The 21,830-nt window shown below is 43.0% G+C and overlaps 1 protein-coding gene across 1 annotated transcript in view; it reads left to right on the top strand.

Moving 5' to 3' along the window:
• The window catches only part of slit2 (slit homolog 2 (Drosophila)), a 413,897-nt gene that overhangs the window by 312,226 nt on the left and 79,841 nt on the right, over positions 1–21,830 (top strand). The window contains 6 exon segments of the mRNA XM_055638334.1: positions 1,479–1,553; positions 2,609–2,752; positions 7,879–8,022; positions 11,252–11,354; positions 11,356–11,419; positions 21,039–21,171. Coding sequence (XP_055494309.1) covers positions 1,479–1,553; positions 2,609–2,752; positions 7,879–8,022; positions 11,252–11,354; positions 11,356–11,419; positions 21,039–21,171 — 663 coding nt within the window.

The raw sequence follows: 21,830 nt of genomic DNA, 5'->3' as shown, positions 1-21,830 counted from the left end.
TGATCGCAACTCCATAAATTTTAACCTGTTCACTGCCAAGTTTTTTTTTCCCACTATTGACCATGACACGAGTATACTCAGGGGTGGCAGTGAACAGGTTAAGATTGATTTGAGCAGGGAGAAGGCTGGACCTTGCAGAAAGGTGCTAAATTGGAGTAAAGCAACCTACAATGTTATGAGGCAGGAGCTCGGGAGAGGACGCTGGGAGCAGTTGTTTTTGGGTGCACAGCTGAGATGTGGGAGTTGTTTAAAGGCCAGTTAATTGAAGTTCATTGCCGGTATGTTTCAGTAAGGAGGAGGGATAAGGATGGCAAAGTAGGGGAACCTTGGATGACCAAAGAGGTTGTAAAGAGGTCAAAAAGACAAATGAACCACATACAAGGTTGAAGAGGATGCAATCAGCCCAATCCTTTGAGGAATATAAAGCAAGGAGGTCAAAACTCAAGCAGACGATCAGAAAACCTTTCTAAACCTTCAGAAATAATAGGTGGAGCATTGATGAACATGAATCAATAGGTCTAGCCTCCAGATGCGAATCTCCACCAAACAGGATATATGTAGGGAGTGTTGAACATGCACATCCAAGTTATTGTAATTCTCGGTGGTTGGAATTTCTCTCCCACAATATTAAATTGATAATTAATATTTCCTAATTTATTTATTTGGACATGGGCTTAATCTCACGTCACAAAGGTTTTGCGACATATCATTGGAGATGGCTCAATTTATTTAGATTAACAATTAGGTCTTACAACATCCTCACCAATTCTCAACAAAATTTGAACTTTAGTCAGTGTTTGCCATTCAATTTGTTTCACACAATTCATTCTGGGGGAAAAAGACATTTGCATAGGTATTGGTTAAGGAAAGAATCGCCTGTTGTTTGCCTCCTGGCTAAATAGACATAAATAAGCAATTAGTGTTCAAATCTACCTGTTTTCTCGAAAACCAATATACATCAGCACTGTCAGGAGAAGTGGAAAGATACCTGGAGTGGGTGGGGGAGGGAAATAATTAGTACATTTTTATGTATTTCATTCTTTGATCAGGAAGCAAAATTGATCAATCATGTTACCTGGTCTCAATGCGGAGGCGCAATTCAAACTCATGATCATGCTCTGAGACTGCATTATTCAGTTCCATTGTTCTAAGTGAGATTTCAATCTTGCATCAGCGTGTCAGAAGGAAAGTGATGCAATTCTGTTTTCTATTTGAAAGTGAAGATGATGCAGCAATCAAATCCTGACATGGTATAAAATCAATTGTTTCCAAAAAAGCTCAATGAAATTCAAAAAATGATTCACTCTTAAATGTCCAATTTCTACTAGGAATATTTGAGGGGACGTCTTTTTAATATTAACCAGATCAATTTACTACAAATGAAGGATTTGATCCATGATTCAAGTTTGCAGGATTTTAGAAATGTTCTTTTGGCAATTTTTTTTCTAACTTGATTGTTTTCCAATTGAACACTCTAGACGTCTTAACAACAATGAATTTACAGTGCTGGAAGCTACCGGGATCTTCAAGAAACTCCCTCAGCTTCGCAAAATGTGAGTTGAATTTTTGCTTTATTTCCCTCCTTGTATCTATCAATAGTAGTTCCCATCGATAGTAGTTCCCACTCTGATCCATTTTACTTTGTGAGAAACATTATCGAAGGCAGTCACACAAGTGACCTCTAGTTGCCGGAGCAGAGTTATTGAAGCATGCTGGTCATTTGCACTTCTGTTTATCAGGCAGGCAGCTGGCATCTCTCAGTCTTTTGACTTCTTAGCTGGCACAGTGGGAATTATGAGTGACTAAACCAAAGGCAAGTTCAGCAATTTTGTGACTGCCCTTCCAGTGCACACTCAAGTCTCTATGTTAGGTTAATTTAGCACACATTTATGGATAGAGAACCATTTTAGAAACTGGCTTTAACTGCTGGGCTTGGCTACTGTTTGAGTGGTGAGAACCGACTTAAAAATGTTTAATGAGGGTGGTATTAAAGTTTGAAAGTTATGGTTAATTTCCTGGTTGGGGCGATATTTTTTTAGCATAAGAGAGGCATTTAGAATTGTTGAGTAATAGATATTAATGACATGGACACAGATGTGGAGAGTAGAATTGCTAAATTTGCAGATGATTCCAAAGTTGGGAAGTGTGGCAAAGAGTGAGGTAGGTAGTAATAGTCATCAAGAGGATGTGAATAGGGTCGACTGAATGGGCCAACCAATTGAATGAGGGAAAATATGACGTGAAAGAACAAGCAAAACTTAGAGGTTCAATTATTATTGAATTGCAAACCTGAACCTACTATGAAACAAGTAGTTTGCTAGGCCATTTCAGAGAACGTTAAGAGTCTATTCATTCCATAAAACAACTGGATTATAATTTTTAAAAACCTATCTGGAAGTCCACATACATTTAAATTGTCAATTTTCTCAGTGGGATTAATATTCATGTCTCCCCTTTGGATACTAACCCAGTAATGTCTATCCTTTTAATGTTTGCTCTTTGTAAAGAAAAAAGCCAAGTTGCCTGCACAAACTTGATGCCAGAGCCCAGTTCAGAAAGGTGTTACTGATTAACTTTGTAATTGTGCTTTCTTTTATTGCCCTTTTAGAAACTTGAGCAATAATAAGATTACAGATATTGAGGAGGGTGCATTTGTGGGTGCTTCAGGTGTGAACGAAGTCCTTCTAACCAGCAATCGCCTGGAATCTGTGCATCGTAAAATGTTCAAAGGACTGGATAGCCTTAAAACATTGTAAGTAAGATACTTTTCCATTTGTGCACGGTAAAGTTCAGAACATTTGGCTTCCAAACATTCCTTATTTCTTTGGAAGCTTTCTCATTTTGGATTCTGTTCTTCCTCCTCCTCACCCCATTTTTCCGTCCTATCCCATCACCTCCGAGGTCTTGTCCCGGCTTTTATTTCTATTGTGTGCATCCAGTGTAGATACAGTACTCAATTCACAGCAGGTTATGGACACATTAATTTAAATTCAAGTAATTAGCCTTTTGTTAATACGTTAAAAATTCACTGACCTTCTGCTCCAGTGTGAACAACTGAATAGGAATATGTAAAGTCACAAGAATGTATCATGACATTACAGCATCCTTTTATAAAGCACCCATTAAAAACACATTCCTGTTTCTTCTCTAGATTCAAGACATTGAACGCAAGTAAACTTTATAGTTTTACATATATCGGCCTGTGATTTAACATTTTAAGTTAATCTAAGTGACCTTTGAGAAAGGGGCATTTATGAGAGAGTTAGATATAGCTTCTAGGGCTAACGGAATCAAGGACATGGGGAGAAAGCAGGAACGGGTATTGATTTTGGATGATCAGCCGTAATCATATTGAATGACTCTGCTGGCTCGAAGGGCCGAATAGCCTACTCCTGCACCTATTTTCTATGTTTCTATGAATTTTGTCATTTGCTTGCAATAAATGTGGTGTGTTTAGGAATATAGCCATTGTACATGGTATATATTCTGTGAATGTGAAAAAAAATGTTTAAGGAATAAATTATAGGAGCATTTTGTGGCTCAATTGATTGCAAACTCGCTTCTGAATCAGGAGATGCTAAAATGAGGTGGCATTGCACTTGGGTATTATTAAAAGTAAGACCCTCTTAAACCAGTCCCATTCAATTGTCACAAAATTTCAGGTTGCAGTGTTTTAGACAAGTTGGTGATCAACGTGTAAATATGCTCCTAAAGCTTACCCCTCTTAGTCCAGTTCAGTAAAACACTGAGTCAAGCACTGGACCACTAAACTTTATTTTTGAACGAGCATCGAATCCCCTATACGATACTTAAACAACCGCGGGTTCGATCCTTGTCTCTGCCTGACCAAGCCCTTCAGCCTCGTGCAAGCAGACAGTACCAAAAGGTCACGCAGTCCCAAGCGCCCTTCCAGAAGATCGACACCGATCCAAATGGGGGCTACCTTTTATAGGTCAATGAACCCTGAAGGGCCGAACTACATAGGGGTAGCTCCCCTTACAAGCCAATCAAACATATCGATTACATTAAAGTATTATTGACAGTCCCCCAACCCAATTACAAAGAGTCCCAATACAATGTTTCGACAGAAGCTTCATGAATGTAGTCAGCTTAACTGAATAATGCAACATATACCCTGGCAGTACAAACAATTCAGCCAGGGCTTCAGCCAATCACCAAAAAGCAGGATAACTGTTCTGCAACATTATTAACATTATTTACAATCCCTTTGCAGCAATCCAATCAAAACAATGCACCTACAATACCTTAGAGTTTATCTGCAGAGTCCTCATACATTTTATCAATTGGGAGGACATCTGGATCTTTCCCCATCCTGCATATCAATCTAGGGCTCAGGCTGGCTGGCGCCATTCACAGCTTGTAATTTTCCACAGACAAAGGTTAAGTAAATCTTACAAATGCAGGGATCCTCCATTTTATAGTGTCTTCAATTTGGTCAATATTAACAAACCGAATCACATCAGTTTCAATGGACAATCTAGCTCTCACTGTTTGAAATGCACCGTGTGTATAATTGGTTGCACAGTTGGCATATGACAATATTTCAAAAGTAATTTGTAGGTTACAATGTTAAGAAAATCGTGAAGGAATGTATCAATGTAGGTTCATCCTTTTCATAGGATTGTTAGCTGGCTGTCTACAATTTTTCTCCAGAGATGCTGCCTGACCTGCTGAGTTGCTCCAGCATTTTATGTCCACCTTTTATGCTAACCAGCATCTGCAGTTCATTTTTATTACCTTATTATAAGAAAATGTGATTCCTGCCTCTGGGGCTTGAAATGCATTTAGAATTTTGATTCATGAGCTTGAACTAAGGAGAGAGAAATTCAACCTGAATAACTGCCCAAATTACCATGCATTGACTTTTGTAGCAAATGCAGGAATGGATACAGGTGATAGCAGTTCAGGTAACACGATTTATTTAAACCTAATGTCACACACGATACTCACGGATGAGCTTTATGCATAATAACTGTCATGAGGTTAGTTTTTTTAATTCAAATTCATGACTGCTTTCAGGGCCAACAAATGTCATCCGTGCTTTATTTCTCTTGAGAAGACACAGGCAAAAGTTCCTTCTTGAACTGTTGGAATCCACAAGGGAAGGTGCTCCCACAATTCCATTTGGAGCTTGGATATTGAACCAGAAACAATGAAAGCTAAGAACATCCTCAGAACAGTACAACACAGGAGACGGGCCCCCGGCCCTCAATATCTGTGCCAAACATGATTCCAAATTAAACTAATCTCATCTGCCTATATATGATCCATATGCCTCTATTCCCTGCATATCCATGAGCCTAAATAGAAAACTTCCTGCACACCACTATCATTTCTGTCTCCACCACCATCCCTGCCATTGCTGGTGATATGTATCCAAGGCAGACTGGTGTGTCCATTGGAGGATGAATTGGAAGTGAAGGCCCTGCACCTTATGCCTTTCCCCTTGAGTTTTATCATAGGGCTATTGATGTAAATAGTCTCTCTGCACAAACCAGATTACAGAGAAAACTGAAAGCAAATAAGCAGAGACAAACATGACACTGCAATTACTGTCACTAAAGGAAATTCTTCAGGTGAATCTCAAGTCAAGAGTGTTTTATTGTCATATGCCACTGTAAAGGGGCTGTCCCACTGTGGCGACCTAATCCGTGAGTTAAGAAGAGCGCCTTCGACCTTCAAGCTCTCGCCTGGAAAACCTCGAGCTGGATCGACCGTCCGCACACGCACGCACACACACACAAGCACACTGACACACACACACACACACGCACATCGCAAAGGCGGGGGCCAGGGAATGCGGGGAGCGCTGTCTGAAATTCACAACCGCGATGAAGAGGAAGGTAAACGGCTGCCATAGTGTATGGTAAGTCGTTTAGAGAGCGCATAGGGGGGTGGGGGTGGGGAGAGGAGGGGAGAGAAGGAGGGGGGGAGAGTAGGGGAGAGAAGGGGGGGGAGGGGGGGAGGAAGGAGTGGAGACACTTTTAAGAAGTATAATAAAGTTTAGCGTGGACTTTACTTACCGGTCGGTTTTGCCTGGTCCTGAAAACTCCAATGAGCCAATCAAAATAACCGGTCAGCGAAGGAGATTGCCTACGGCTGCCCTCGACTGCCTATATCTAAATAGCGACCCCACTCCACTGCACTACGTGTAAAAAAGAACCATGCCGACCAAATTGTACCCGTGGAAATTTTTTCAACATGCTGGAAAAGGTTCCGCGACCTAGCTGAGGCCACGAGTATTCGGGAACTTCCCTCGAGCATGGAGAAGAGTTCCAGTGACCTCATAGGACCACCTAGGACCTTGTGTCGACCATGCTGCGAGTTTGAGTCGAGGGCAAACTCGTCTAAACTCGCAGATTTGGTCGCTGCAGTGGGACAGCCCCTTTAGAACTATGAAATTCTTATTTGTGGCAGCACAATAGAATATGTAAACATGCTACACTGTAAACAATATAATAAATGAGAATAAAAAAGTATTGTGTGCATATACACACACACACACACACACACACACACACACACACACACGAACTTATGAACAAAATTGCAGAATATGTCATGGCAGCAGAACATAGATGATTTGCTGAACGATTCTTGCTTATACTGTGCAGATGGTGGGTCATTGAAATGATTAATCTGAAAAAAAAACTAATGCTTGATTTACAAATGTCTCCCCCACTGTTGGCTGCCTGCATACCGAACAATATTCAGTTTAGCCTAAACTTAGCAAGCTGAAGGTCAACTTATTTTTTTAAATAGGAATCTCCATGTAGATGAAAAGCTGGATATTCCCAGTGTAAGATGAACATTTGACTTATTATTACAGCTGCAGAATAGGAAGGAGAAAGCATAAAAGAATCAGCCCCCTTGGTACAAGCTGTATATAATTCCATGGAAAACATTTTTTTATCTGCGTATAAAATGAAAAAAAAAAAGTTATTGCACTGCAGTGCTGGAAAGACTCAAATGGAATGCATTGAACACACCACAGTATAGCACAGGAACAGATCCTTTGGCCTGCAATGCCTGTGCCGAACATGATGCCAATATGACCTGATCTCATCTGTCTGCACTTGATCAATATACCTAAAAATTCTTTACAAATGGAGGTTAATGCTCTCCTCTGCAAGATATTTTGGAAAGAAGTGTATTTTATTTAGATATGCCTGTTATTCACCGTAAAGCACCGTAGTATTAGACACAAAATGCTGGAGAAACTCAGCGGCTGAGGCAGCATCTATTGATAAAAGGAATTGATGACCTTTCGGGTCGAGACCTTTCTTCAGACTGATGATGGGGGGTAGTGGGGGCGGGGCAGTAAAAAGATAGAAAGGGGGGGGGGGGGGGGGGGAGGGGGCGGGGCAGTAAAAAGATAGAAAGTGGGCAGAGACAGTCAAATTTCTAGGAGAACTGGGAAGGGGAGGGGAAGGAGGGAGAAAGCAAGGGCTATCTGAAATTACAGGTCAATGTATGAACAGATAGCCCGTGCTTTCTCCCTCCTTCCTCTTCCCAGTTCTCCTACGTCCTACTGTCTCCGCCCGCTTTCTCTCTCTTTTTTCCCACCCCACCCCCCCCCCCCCCCCCCCCCCCCCCCCCCCCACCACCACCAAAATCAGTCTGAAGAAGGGTCTCGACCCGAAACGTCACCCATTCCTTCTCCCCATAGTTGCCGCCTCACCCGCTGAGTTTCTCCAGCATTTTGTGTCTACCTTCGATTTCATCCAGCATTTGCAGTTCTTTCTCACACATTGGATTCTAGTTTGTTCCTTTCTGTCTCCAGGTAGGTTTGTAGGCAGTTTCGTACACAAAGCTACTCTCGACTGTTTTGTAACACTCATGTTCTCTATCCTGCAGGATGTTGAGAAGCAACAAAATTAGCTGCGTCAGCAACAACACATTCACAGGCCTGAGCTCTGTACGTCTGCTATCACTCTATGACAATCAAATCACTACCATTTCTCCAGGAGCGTTCGATACCCTTCACTCTCTGTCCACACTGTAAGTAGTTGGGAATAATGCTGGGAAACAAAAGGAGATGACATTTCAACAAACTGTGATTTCATTTTCAGGACTGATGACTTGTGTTATTTGTATGTAGGCCAAAGCAATTTAACCTGTAATCTGGTTTAACATAATAAAACAAGCATTCTTTATGTTTATTCATGTCTATAGATTTTCTGGCTGAGGGCTGATTAGTTGCAGAGGGGAATGGAATTTTCAGAAGGAAATTCATTTTTTGCAAGTGACATGTAATCAGTATAATCGGCGTGGCTGTCAATGGCGATGGAAAAGCTATTTGCTTGTGCAAATAAGTGATGGAGGTCTGAAAATGGACATGTTAATGAAATGACCCTTGTAAAATAAAACTTCAGTTTGCGAAAAGTCACTGCATCGTCCCCTTTTCATCTTCAGATTGAATTACCTTCATTAGATCAGCTCTGATTGACAATATGTTGAAGGTCATTGACAATTTGAATTACAGCTAAATGAACTGTAACCAATAATGCATTCTATTCTGGATTGGACCTCTGTAAAACTTCGTATTTGTCATTAGAGTGCAAAGAAAGTTTAGGTCTAGAAAAGCCATTCACACCAGTAAAGTTCACCCCTTTCACAGCAGTATCATTGTGTGTGTGTTGTTGTTAGCTCTCTGCTCAGTTTGGATACAAGTCTCTCCCTCCATTAATGCTCTGGGCTCTTCCTTTGCAGCTCTCATTTTTTGGATTTGTAACTGTGAGAGTAGACTGGAGAACAGAGCAATTTTTTTTTTTTTGGGCACATAATATGAGCACTTTAAGAACTCGCATGTAGGATAACGTAAAAATGGAAAATGCTAGAAATACTCAGCAGGTCAGTCACAATCCATAGAGGAAACAGGGTTACCATTTCAGATTATTGATCATCCATTACTTTGGTCATGTAGAGTGATTTTCTGTTTATGCCACTAACACAATGTGTCCTTGTCCTAATTACAGAAAAAAACCCACATCCCCTTAGTCTTGTGATAATTCCCCCTTTATGACATAAGCTTCCTCCTAATTCCGATTTAGTTTCTAAATTGTGATGAATTAGTCCAAGTTCATACAGAACTTCAATATTGTTTCTTTATCTGTATAGCCTTTATGAACGCACTCATAGTCTGGCCTCTTTTAAATAACTAATGTCTCAAAGAAGCATCAGAAATGTTTAGTTTAGAAATACAGTGCGGAAACAGGCCCTTCAGCCCATTTATGTCCGCACCGACCAGCGATCCCCGGCACATTAACACTATCTTACCTGCACATACTGGGGACAATTTTACACTTATACCAAGCCAATTAACATACAAACCTGTACATCTTTGGAGTGTGGGAGGAAACTGAAGATCTTGGAGAAAACCCACGTGGTCACGGGGAGAATGTACAAACTCCGTACAGACATCATCCGTAGTTGGGATCGAACCCAGGTCTCCGGCACTGCAAGCGCTGTATTGCAGCAACTCTACCCATTAAAAAACATTGAGGAACAAATGGTCAATTCTTCCCATCCCAGGCATGTGAATCTCTGCCTCGGTTCTTGTGGTGTTCTGCGATAATGTTGGATTTGTCTGACAAAATAGCAACAAAACTGAACCCTTTCTTTGGTCTCCAACTTCTAACATTCCTTTCTGTCCTTCAGCTTTCTTGTTGCTGTCTATTTTGTTGATCTAATTTCTGTTAAGTTAATGTTCATGTCTTGTTTCTTCTGAACTCTGAAAACAGTATTGGACATCTGCTTCAGGCCCTCTGGATGATCACTGTGTTGAAACCATGCTTCTTTTTCAACTTAGCCGATCCATTCTTTCCTACACTACATAAAAAAGGAAATCCTGCTCCCATTAATTTTCTGTTCTGTCAGCAGTCTGCAAGCCTTTAAACCCCAGTTTAGTGTCACTTAATCACTGGTTTCTGATTGATCATTCCTTCAACAGTTTTCAGCATCACTAGTCTCATCTTGATCAGTGCCTTGATTTCTTAATGCAAAATGACAAGTATGGATCTCATTATCTGTGGTGCCGTGGAAGTTAATGTAAGCAGTCCCACTCATCGAGATATATCCATTTGTCATAACCCATGGTGTGTTTGGACGGTATTATCTTACATGTCCACACTGTCATGACACCATACAATGCTGAGTTTTGGTGTCATGACAGTGGACATGTAAGTTATTCTGGTCATTCAATTATTCTGGTCATTCAATACTCACATGCCCACTGATATTGATGAGTATTCAGATAGCTGTATTGATCTATCCTCGGTGACTTTGGGTCATCTATGATATGCATACTCTTTCAAATAAACATGCTGACAGCTTCTGCTGCAATGTAAATGATATTTTAAACTGAACCATGGGCTATGGAGGTGCCTCCGGAAGTGATGGCGCTGCCTTGCAGCTGCAGCTCGCCTGCAGTCTGTTTGTCATTTCTGTTTTTTGTTTTCTTTTGTCCCGTTTTTACAGTTTATTTCAGTTTATTTAGTTGTGTATGTGTGGGGGGGTGGGTGTAATATGTTTTATGACTCTTCCTTCGGAGGGGATGCGACCTTTCCTGCCGTATCCCTCGTCTCCGTGTCCATCTGCGCTGAGGCCTATCTCGGAGCTGGCGGCCTCCAACTGCGACCGACCTCGAGGCTGTGGAGGCAGAGCCAGGACTTACCAACGCGAGGCTGGCTGACTTCGGGGCTGTCGTGGCCTTGCGACCCAACTTCCGACCCGACTTTGGAGGCTCGGCCGCGAGCCAGTGGACGACATCATCGGGAGCTCGAGTTCTGTTTCCGGAGCTCCCACAACTACAGCTGCGTCCGCTGGACTGGAGGGCGGCAGCTTCGGCAACTTCGACCGTCCCGGGCCGCGGAGTTTGAACCGGCCCATTTGTGGAGCACGGATTCAGCCGCGGGACTTACTTACCATCACCCGGCGGGGTCACAACATCGGAGGCTTGGATTGCCTCAGCGCAGAGGGAGAGCAAGGAGGGAAGAGACAATGACTTTGGGACTTTAAACTGTGTTGAGTGTTTGTTATTTATTCTATGTTATGACTGCAGGCTAAACCATTTCATTGCACCGAAAAGTGCAATGACAATAAATTGAATCAAATCAAATCAAATGATGAAGACCAACTTTTACAATTAAGTATTTCTTATGTTGTTGAATTTATGGTGTTTTGCAACTTAAACTTTTTCTCAATTAATAATCCTTCCTGTTCTGTCTAGAAACCTTCTGGCAAATCCTTTTACCTGCAACTGTTACCTGGCCTGGTTGGGAGAGTGGTTGAGAAAGAGGCGCATTGTGACTGGGAACCCTCGCTGCCAAAAGCCCTTATTTCTTGAAGGAAATTCCTATACAAGATGTAGCAATCCAGGACTTCACATGTGATGATGGTAAGCATCTTGGACCCACTTTTTTTCGTTGACCTTGTTTAATCTATCAAAATGTTTGACTGCGTGTGAATCAAGAGGTGACGAGTAACATCACAGAAGCTGATCATAATTGTCCGGTTCATTTGACCCACAGGCCAACAGTCACGGCCATGGATGCTGATAATTAACGGGGTTTCGGGTCAGAAAATTAAGTGTCTCTGTTATGGTTATCTATACATGGTCATGGTAAGATTAGCAACTTTCCCCATACCTAAGTTGCATAGTACAATGTGAAAACACCAAAGGAGGAACAGAAGGAAGAAAATGCCAGTTTGCGTTCAGTTTGGCTTAGAGTTAGAGCATGGAAACAGGCCTTTCGGCCCACCGAGTCCATGTCGACCAGCGATCTCCACACACTAACGCTATCCTACACACACTAGGGAAAGTTTACAACTATATCAAGCCAATTAAAACCTACAAACCTGTACGTCTTTGGAGTGTGTGAAAAAAACAGAGATCCTGAAGAAAACCCATGCAGGTCACAGGGAGAACATATAAGCACCCGTAGTCAAGATGGAACTTGGGTCTCTGCTGCTGTAAGGCTGCAACCCTACAATGTGTCACAAACCACCATGAACTAAACTAAACTAAACTAAACCAAAGGAGGAACGTAAGGCAGGAAATGTCAGTTCAATCGGTTGTTTGGAAAACGTTCAGCAGAAAATTCACTTGACAATTGATATTTTGCAGACTATTTTAGGATGCTTTTAGTTTTATTTTCCCCGATTGGATTTAGCCATAATAGGAAAACTTTTGAGCAACAAGGAAGGATGTGGAGGCTTTGGAGAGGGTGTAGAGGAGGTTTACTAGAATGCTGCCTAGATTAGAGAGTTTCAACTGCAGGGAAGGTTGGATAAATTGGATGACTTTCTTGGTGTTGAAGGTTGAGGGGAGACGGTATATTAAATTATGGGAGGCCTAGGTGAGGTAGACAGTCAGAACCTTGTTCCCAGGACGGAAATGCCCAACGCTAGAGGGCATAGTTATCAGGTGTGAGGGGTAAAGTTTAATGGAGATTTGCGCAGCATGTTTCTTCACGCAGAATGGTGGAGGCCATGAACTCAGTTTAACTTGGCATCATGCTCAGCACAAATATTGTGGGCCAAAGGACCTGTACCTGAGCTGTGTTGTTCTGTGCAGTTCACCAGGTAGGCTGACTGCTGATCTCCATTAGGAGCTCAGCCACAGAAATGTGGGGCAAGTAAAAGACAAGCATTGCTGTTCTCAATGCTGAGAAAACTGCTGGCGAACAGCAGATCCCACAATCCAGTCTGACCTGAATGGTTGATGGTAATGGAACTCTGCTTGACAATGGGGACCTCCTTCAAGCTGACGGCAATGGAGTGAACCCCTCTGTGGTTCGCCAGATGTTGAGACTACACCAGTCTTCAAAGTTTAGTGCACAGCAGCTTTTTAAAGTACAGTTCATAATCCGAGCTGTTTTTTTTGGGGGAAATGTAGTTACTTCTTGCAGCTTGCACATAAATCCTTTTGAAGTGTGAACACTGATTTATACTGTGAAAACATAAACAGTGCAACTGGTGGAATTACCATTTGAGGTGAGCAGAGTCCCTCTCCACGTATATGTCAACGACACTAAGAACTGAGAGTTTAGTGCTGCTGCCGGTAGCTCGTAGTGCATGTGAGCGCCTCATGTGGAGTGCAATGTCTGTTGGCAAGCTGTGGAGCTGTGTTATTATTTATTCGCACCCATGCTTCCTAACACACGCTGCCCGTGCGTCGATATGCATTTTTAGTGTTGTGATTTCCTGCAAAGCTTACCTTAGACATCGACCCGCATTAATTTAGTGCCGTGAATAAAACATTAGATGCAGCTTGTGATTATGCTTTGACAGCGTGCCGCAGCCTTCCCTCGGGATAACATGATAATGGTGTTTGCACCAAGGGCAAGAGAGAATCGATTTGCACAAAGTACATGTGACTAAAACGCATCTGGGACGCGGATGACTTATTCCAAAGTGCTTGTTTCCATTACTGGGCATGTGTTTTTAGGAGCAGTGATGTGAGATGGGCAGAAACGCATGACTTCATCAAGGGAGGCTGGAGACCATCTGTTTCTTTTACACACCTTTGACAGTAGCCACTGTTTAATTAGGTATTTTAGCTGGTTTTCCCTTCAACACATTCCTAATTGCTGTTTGCCCTTGAGTCTGCTGGCTTGTACTACACCAGCCAGCTTGACGCTTGATTCAACCACAGATTCATTTGCAATTATTTGTTCTCCTTTCCCATTTTCTTTTGCTCGAGCAAACACTGCTCTACATAACTGACCAGCAGGCAGAGCTCACTCAACCAGGGAGTACTGGCCAGACTGGCACAGGCCACTGGATCTAATCTCCCGACCGTCTTTTTCAGAATCAAATGCTACCCATTGCTGAAAGGTGCTGAACTGTCCAAATATGCATTTTGCTTGCACATTCACATTGTGAACTGTAACACTGCTTTTTACACTTACTCACAAAAGACACAAGGTGCTAGAGAAATTCAGCAGATCAGGCAGCATCTCTGGAGAACATGGAAAGGTGATGTTGTTGGTCGAGACCTTTCTTCAAACGTATCTTTACACTTTACTACTGTGCTTTCAATTGCTCATAAAAATCACCATTGATCCTTTTGATTAGATGCTTGTAGTTCAGAGAAACAGCATGGAAACAGGCCCTTTGGCCCACCGAGTCCTCCATGCCCGCCGACCATCGATCACCCATTCGCACTAGTTCTAGGTTATCCCACTTTCTCATCTGCTCCAGACACATTAGGGGCTATTTTATAGAGGTCACTTAAACTACAACCCTTTGGAATGTGGGAAGGTACCAGAGCTCTCAGAAACTCTCATGGTCAGAGGAAAAGCATGCAAACACGCAGATAGCACCTGAGGTCAGGATTTAACCCAGGTCCCTAGCATTGTGAGGCAACAGCTCAATCAGCTGCGCCGCTGGTGGAAGTGGAATTCTTTGCCACAGAAGGCTGTGGAGGCCGACAATTGATATTTTTAAGGCAGAGATAGATAGATTCCTGATTAGTATGGGTGTCCGGGGTTATGGGGAGAAGGCAGGAGAATGGGGTTAAGAGCGAGAGATAGATCAGCCATGATTGAATGGTGTTGACTTGATTGGCCAGATGGCCTAATTCTGCTCCTATCACATGACCTTATGACTGTGCCACCTTTCCTACTTAACTCCCAAGAACTTGCTTCATGACCCACCTGCAAAGTTTGATTGGGCTTATTGCCTGCAGCGCTTCCATCAGCCCTAATGATTCTAAATCAACAATCGTTTTAAATAGCAAGGGTCAAAATAATTACTTAACTCCAATAGTCATTCTTCGCTCCAATCTCCCCACCTGCACTGCTGTCATAACTTTAGGCTGCTCCTAGGTTTAAAACCTGCTCTGCCTCACCACAGCTCTTTCTTTACTTAAACCTCACTTACCTTTGGAACTATTTTGTCAAGTCCCCTGTTTGGAAAGATATCACAGCACCACTTGGGTGAGAAAAGGTTGGCAGTGACTTGAAGATACCTATACATAGTCCTTCCTCTGCAGAGCAAAAGTTTCTCTAGCATATTATGATTATTACATCAGTACTAATTCGAGAGGTCCAGAGCAAAAATAATGCAAACATGTCTTGCAGATAATGGTCCTTTCATGTAAGGTCATTTCCTATAATGCATGCAACCTAAATGTGGGACTAATGGAGAGTTTACATTAAAGATGGTAAGAAGGAGCTCTGAATGGTTTTAAGTGAAACAAATGCTCAAAGTACTTCAAATGCTCAAAGTACTTCAAATGCCCAACATGCTGAAGCTGTTTACACTGGCCAGAGGGTTGATAACTAGAGGACACAGATTAAAAATCATTGATAAAAGACTGAAGGGCAAGGTGAGTTTTTTTTTGTTTAGTCAGGAAGCTGTTATGATTTGAAATGCACTCGCTGAAAGGATGGTAGACGCTGATTCTGTGATCATTTTCGGGAGAGAATTGAAGCCATATATTTGAGAAGAAAAGAAAAATAGAAGGCTGCGGACAAAGAGGAGACTGTTGGGACTGATGGAGGGGGGGGGGGGGGGGGAGTGTAGGCTTGGCGATCGCTTCGCCCAACACCTCCGCTCGGTTCGCAATAACCAACCTGATCTCCCGGTGGCTCAACACTTCAACTCCCCCTCCCATTCCAAATCCGACCTTCCTGTCCTGGGCCTCCTCCGTGGCCAGAGTGAGGCCCATGGCCAGAGTTAATTGTTGGAGCAGCACCTCATATTTCGCTTGGGCAGTTTACACCCCAGCGGTATGAACATTGACTTCTCTAATTTCAGATAATCCCTGCTTTCTTCTCCCCTTCTCAGCTCTCCCTCAGCCCACTTGCTCCACCTGTTCCTTTCTTCTTCCCAGCCCCCAACCCTCACATCAGTTTGAAGAAGGGTTTTGGCCCTAAACGTTACCTATTTCCTTCGCTCCATAGATGCTGCCTCACCCGTTGAGTTTCTCCAGCATTTTTCGAATTTCCTGCATCCGCAGTTACTTCTTAAACATTTAGGCTAACAAGTAAGCTGGTTGCTCATTATAGCACAGTGTATCAGTGCTTGTGAGAATTCCAAGTAGAAAATCACAGGTCAATGCTGCTCAAGGTTCTACCCTCTACAAAGGTCCTGTGCATGAACCCACTGGCCAGATGACAGTAACTGGGAATCCATCCTTAACATTTTGCGGATAGACACAAATTGCTGGAGTAACTCAGCGGGTCAGGCTCCATCTCAGGAGAAAAGTAATAGGTGATGTTTTGGTTCGAGACCCTTCTTCAGACTGTCAGGGGAAAGGGAAATGAGAGATATAAACGTGATAGAGAGAAATATCGACAAATGAATGAAAGGTGCAAAAAAGTGAGGATGATCAAGGAAACAGTCCATTGTTAGCAGTGGGCTAGGTAATAATGAGTTGTACTGATAATGAGGCTCACCACGATGACAGTGAAACTATTATGATGAGAGTGGGGGAGTGATGGAGAGAGAGGGAAAACAAGGGTTACTTGGAGTTAGAGTATACCGCTGGGTTGTAAGCTGCCCAAGTGAAATATGAGGTGCTGTTCCTCCAATTTGCATTTGGCCTCACTCTGACAATGGAGAAGGCCAAGGACAGAGAGGTGGAGGGGAGTTAAATTGTTTGGCAACCCGGAGATTTTGGGTATAGGATCTTCATCTTGAACATCCACACTACGAGTTAACCCATCCTTTCATCTTTTGTTTTTAGAACATAGAACAGCACAGCACAGGAACAGGCCTTTCGGCCCACAATGTCCATGCAAACTAATTAAACTAATCTCTACCTGCATGTGATCCATATCCTTTCTTTCCCTGCATATCCATGTCCCTATTCAAAGGACTTTTAAATGCCACAATTGTATCTGCCTCCATCACCAGCCCTGGCAGCGCAGTTGCAAGCACTCAACGTTCTGTGTAAAAAAAACTATCCCCCTCTTACCTTATCTATCTATCCTTAACATTTCCAGCTTGGGAAAATGATTAAGACAATCAATCCTGTCTATGCCTCAAATGATGGTAGGATATTTGAAGTATTGTCTTTGTTTCTCTCACATTTATATTTATAATTGAAGATGTTTGCTGGCATTGCATTTCTGTCTGGGGGTCCAATGCATGGCATGCGTTTTAGAAATATGAACATGTTTAGCCCACAATTATGGTTGGAAATTAGGCACTGAGTGATATCACATAATTTCACTTTCCTGCCTCAGACCATGTTTGTATTGCTTCGTGGAAACCAATATATTTACAAATTCCTTTATGCATTCTTTTGCCAACTGCAGCTGTACCATTTTCACTTTGAAATTAGAAATGTTTGAAGACGTTGCTTTCTCCAGCTGGGAAGAGTGGAATTTCTGTCAGGAAATGGTTTTCAAGCAGTCACTCCTTCTGCTGTGTTTACATTACTTGCGAGTGCAGCTGGATCTGGGCCAATTCTAATTTAATCTGCCAGCTGAGTCTCGCAGACTTGCACTCAGTGATGGAGTATCCATTATTGCCCAGTACACTAGTAGTGTGGAGGAGGGGTGGGTGGAGACCTATTCCATGACTGCCATAAACTGAGCTCCAGAATTGACTGCATGGAAGCTGTCCCCTGACACACATGAAAACTCCATCGCTCCTGGGAAAGGATGAATCTCCAACCACATCACTAGGAAAGTAGTGGGTAGGAATGAACTGCAGATGCTGCTTTAAACCGAAGATAAACACAAAAAGCTGGAGTACCTCAGCAGGGCAGACAGCATCTCTGGAGAGAAGGAATGGGTGACATTTCGGGTCGAGACCCTTCTTCAGTCTGAAATGTGACCTTGTATAGCCCACAGTTATGGTTGGAAATTAGGATCTGAGTGATATCACATAAAATATCACTTTCTTTCGACCTGAAACATCACCCATTCCTTCTCTCCAGAGATGCTGCCTGTCCCGCTGAGTTACTCCAGCTTTTTGTGTCAATCTTCACTGGAAAAATGGGTTTTCTACTCATTTTGAGGCAGAACCACCAAAATGTCAACAGGTTTCAAAAATCTGTGCCTCAATGAACATCAATTTAATTGTTGTCCAGCTGATTAAATGTAAGTGTTGTTATATTTACTGGCAAAAATAACACAAAGTGCTGGAGTATCTCAGCGGATCCAGCAAAATCTCTGGAGGGGATTTGCATCCATAGTTCCTTGTGTCTACTTTATGCTTACTGCAAAAATATTTTGTCCATGATTTCTGGATAAGATAATATTAGCTGTAAGGGGAGGTTGGACAAACTAGGATTGTTTTTTGGAGAGGGGGTTGATAGAAGTATATAAAATTATGAGAGGCTTTTATTAAGATATATATTAAGATGGATAGATGGTCAGTCTCTTTTTCCCAGGGCGTAAAACCAAATATCAGCGGACATGGGCTTAATGAGAGAGGGGGAACGCTTATAGGAGATTTACAAGGCAATTCTGAGGAAGGGTTCTAACCCAAAATATCACCTATTCATTTTCTCCAGAGATTCTGCCTGAGCCGTCGATTTTCTCCAGCAGTTTGTGTCTATCTTTGAATTATAAGGCATGTTTTTGTTACACGAGGAAGTGATAGATTCCATGAAACATTGCCAGAAGAAGTGATGCAGATGCTGATTAATGGGCAAAAGGACACAAAGTGCTGGAGTAACTCAGCAGGTCAGGCAGCTTCTCTGGAGAACATGGTTATGCAACCTTTTGGGTAGAGACTCTTCTTCAAACAGGCAGATGGAAATAGTTAAAATTGGCATCATGTTGACAGAGATATTGTGGGTTGAAAAGCCTGTTCCTGTGTTGTACTGTTTTATGTTCTACTCATCCCATATATTTGGTCAGAAAAGTATTTAGACTGATTCAGATCGATTGGTGGAAGTGTTGAAATCTTCGTGGTCGGCTCATCAGAACAGCAGGTTTCAGTCAAGCGAGTTAAGAACACAATTACTGGTGGAGCTATTTACATGATTATATAAAATGGTTGATGATGAGCTTTTCCATTCATCTGATTTTAGATAGCCACACAATTTATACAGCAAGTGCAATGCACGTCTGGAACACCTTGCCAAGAGTAGTAGCGGAAGCTGACTCTTTCATACCTCCAATGGGTCTAAATTCACTCAATAGGCCAGATACGCTGTTTCCCTCCATCCTGCAATCATTATGTGATTGGGCTCCTATGGGGTAAAAGTGGAAAATTATACATGTGGATTTTAACATGATGCGGCCAGTAAAGTATCTATAAAAGGGGTGGAAAAGCTTTAAAAGCTTCTGGTGAGACTGCAAAGGAAAGTAAAACCATTGGTCTGCATTGTCACGGGTGAAGCATGAGGTGACTTAGAAATAATGAATGAAACACTTGGAGCAAGGAGACTCAAAGTGCAACCATTAAAGTGAAGGCAGGCTGTAGGTCAGTTTGGAGTCGAACACTCTTTATTGTGACAGCTAAAGTGAGGGACTTGGTTGCACGCAGTGATTGCATGAAAGATGTGCTCTAAAGGGAGGTTTTCGGCAGTCGAGGCCACGACCCATGACCAGTACTGAGGCCAAGCCACGCTTCTGGAGTACACGTGGTGGGCCCGTCTTCTGTCCCAGCATCTGGACTCCACGCTGACTAGTTCCCCACTCGCGGACCGCGGGCCGTCTGAGGGCGGTGGGGGGGGGGCCTGTGGCAATGCAGGTGCAGCACGGTCAGTGACTCTGGCTGGGCGGAGGGACCGGACTGTCCCCAACTATGCTGCAGCTGACGGGGACGTTGCCGGGTGGTCAATGGGGGGGGGTGGTTGGTTGGGGGAGGGGTGCAGGTGCAGTGTGGTCATGGACTCTGGCTGGGCGGAGGGACCGGACTGTCCCCAACTCTGCTGCAGCTGATGGGGACGTTGCCGGGTGGTCAGTGACTATGGGTCGTCTGCTGCTGGGAGCCGCGGCCCCACTCCACCCGGCCCCATGTGTGGGCGCTGCCGACCCACAACCGATGACAATGCGGCCCCCAGGGGGATATGGGGTGGAGGGCTGCCGTGGCCGGACAGCGCTGACCCCGGGGGGTGGGTGGGGGCTGTCCCGATGGATGCTCTTCTTTGGCCGCTTACACCTTGGTGCTCGGGTTCAGAGCGAAAGTTAAAGTCAATTTTTATCGTCACATGCGCATCACATGCTGTTATCGGACAACTGAACCATCCTACCAACAACTAGAGAGCAGTGCTGAACTACTATCTTCCTCAATGGAGACCCTTGGACTATCTTTGATCAGACTTTACTGGTTTTATCTTGCACTAAACGTTTTTCACATTATTTCCTTTATTATGTATATAACCTGTACACTGTGGGTATCTCGGTTGCAATCATGTATTGTCTTTCCGCTGACTGGTTGGCACAAAACAAAAGCTTTTTACTGTACCTCGATACACGTGACAATAAATAAACTAAACTAATCTGATTTATGAACTGGACCCAGAGTAGATTTTCAAAAATATTAGCTCCTGCTAATATTAGAACCTGCTACTTCTATCCACCGTAGAGCCTCCATGAAAACTGGCACGTGGCTCCCGGCATCCTCTTTCTGAAGTCACACTTTTTTTTCCCAAGTGCTTAGTTTTCTTCAAATAAAGACAAAAATTCACAAGTGTTCTGGGTAATGTGACTTAATCTGACGTTGCATTCCTTAAAGATCACCTGAAGCTGGTAACTGTTTGGCTTCAAGGAATAAAATAAATCTGATCCAGGGGGTCAGTTTCCTTATGACTTCTAGATTAAAGTGGTGCTTAATAATCACTGCCAGGTAGTCAGCATGCTCTATATAAACCATCTGAACTTCTCAATTAAATTGTTGCCTGTAATCACTGCCAGATATTTTTTATTCCATGTATAATTTTTATTCCATGTACAATGCTACCACTCTCCAACATGAATGAATGTGTGCAGCTTGAGCCTGTTATACATGAAATGATGCTCTGTGTTTTTAAACCATCCTTAAAATTTAAGGGAAACAACTGTTTACTTTACCTCATGGTAATCGTTTTCTCTCCCACGATCCAGGAAACGATGACAATAGCTGTTCAACACTTGCCCGCTGCCCTGCGGAATGTTCCTGTCTGGACACTGTGGTTCGTTGCAGTAACAAGGGTCTCAAGGCCTTACCCAAGGGGCTCCCCAAAGATGTTACAGAACTGTGAGTGACCCTTCTTGCTTCTTACCTTCAAGTGTTTCATTGAGAGAGTTTCAGATTTGGGAGATAATTAAAAGAGAGCGTTTCTGTTACATTCTACTAGGATCCACAAGACACATTGTAAATTGTGTAGATTTCCCCCCAAAATGCCTGAAGGAGCTGTTTTGTTGAAGCTAAGGGGATTTCAGGGTTTCGTTGATTCGTGATACTCTGATTTGCTCAATTTCCAAAGATTGAGAATATGAGATGTTGGCAAGTAATGACATTGGGCCTTGAGTCTACCATGAGAAGATACAAAGAGACAGTCATGAATGCAAGTGCAGCCCTTATAATGTAAATGGCATCAGAAGGTTCTGATGAACCCTGTCCTCTTTTAACTACTCTTTCAGTAGCAATTAATTTAGCAGAGAACTAACATGAAAACAAATTGCAAAGATTAACTTTTTCACACACAGAGTTGTGAGTCTGTGGAATTCTCTGCCTCAGAGGGCGGTGGAGGCCAGTTCTCTGGATACTTTCAAGAGAGAGCTAGATAGGGCTCTTAAATATAGCAGAGTCAGGGGATATGGGGAGAAGGCAGGAACGGGGTACTGATTGGGGATTGATCAGCCATGATCACATTGAATGGTGGTGCTGCCTCGAAGGGCCGAAAGGCCTGCTCC

This window comes from Leucoraja erinacea, chromosome 1 (assembly GCF_028641065.1).
Source record: "Leucoraja erinacea ecotype New England chromosome 1, Leri_hhj_1, whole genome shotgun sequence".
NCBI classification, from domain to species: Eukaryota; Metazoa; Chordata; class Chondrichthyes; order Rajiformes; family Rajidae; genus Leucoraja; species Leucoraja erinaceus.
Note: the sequence above shows the minus strand (reverse complement) of the source record. Positions and strands in the feature narration are given on the sequence as shown.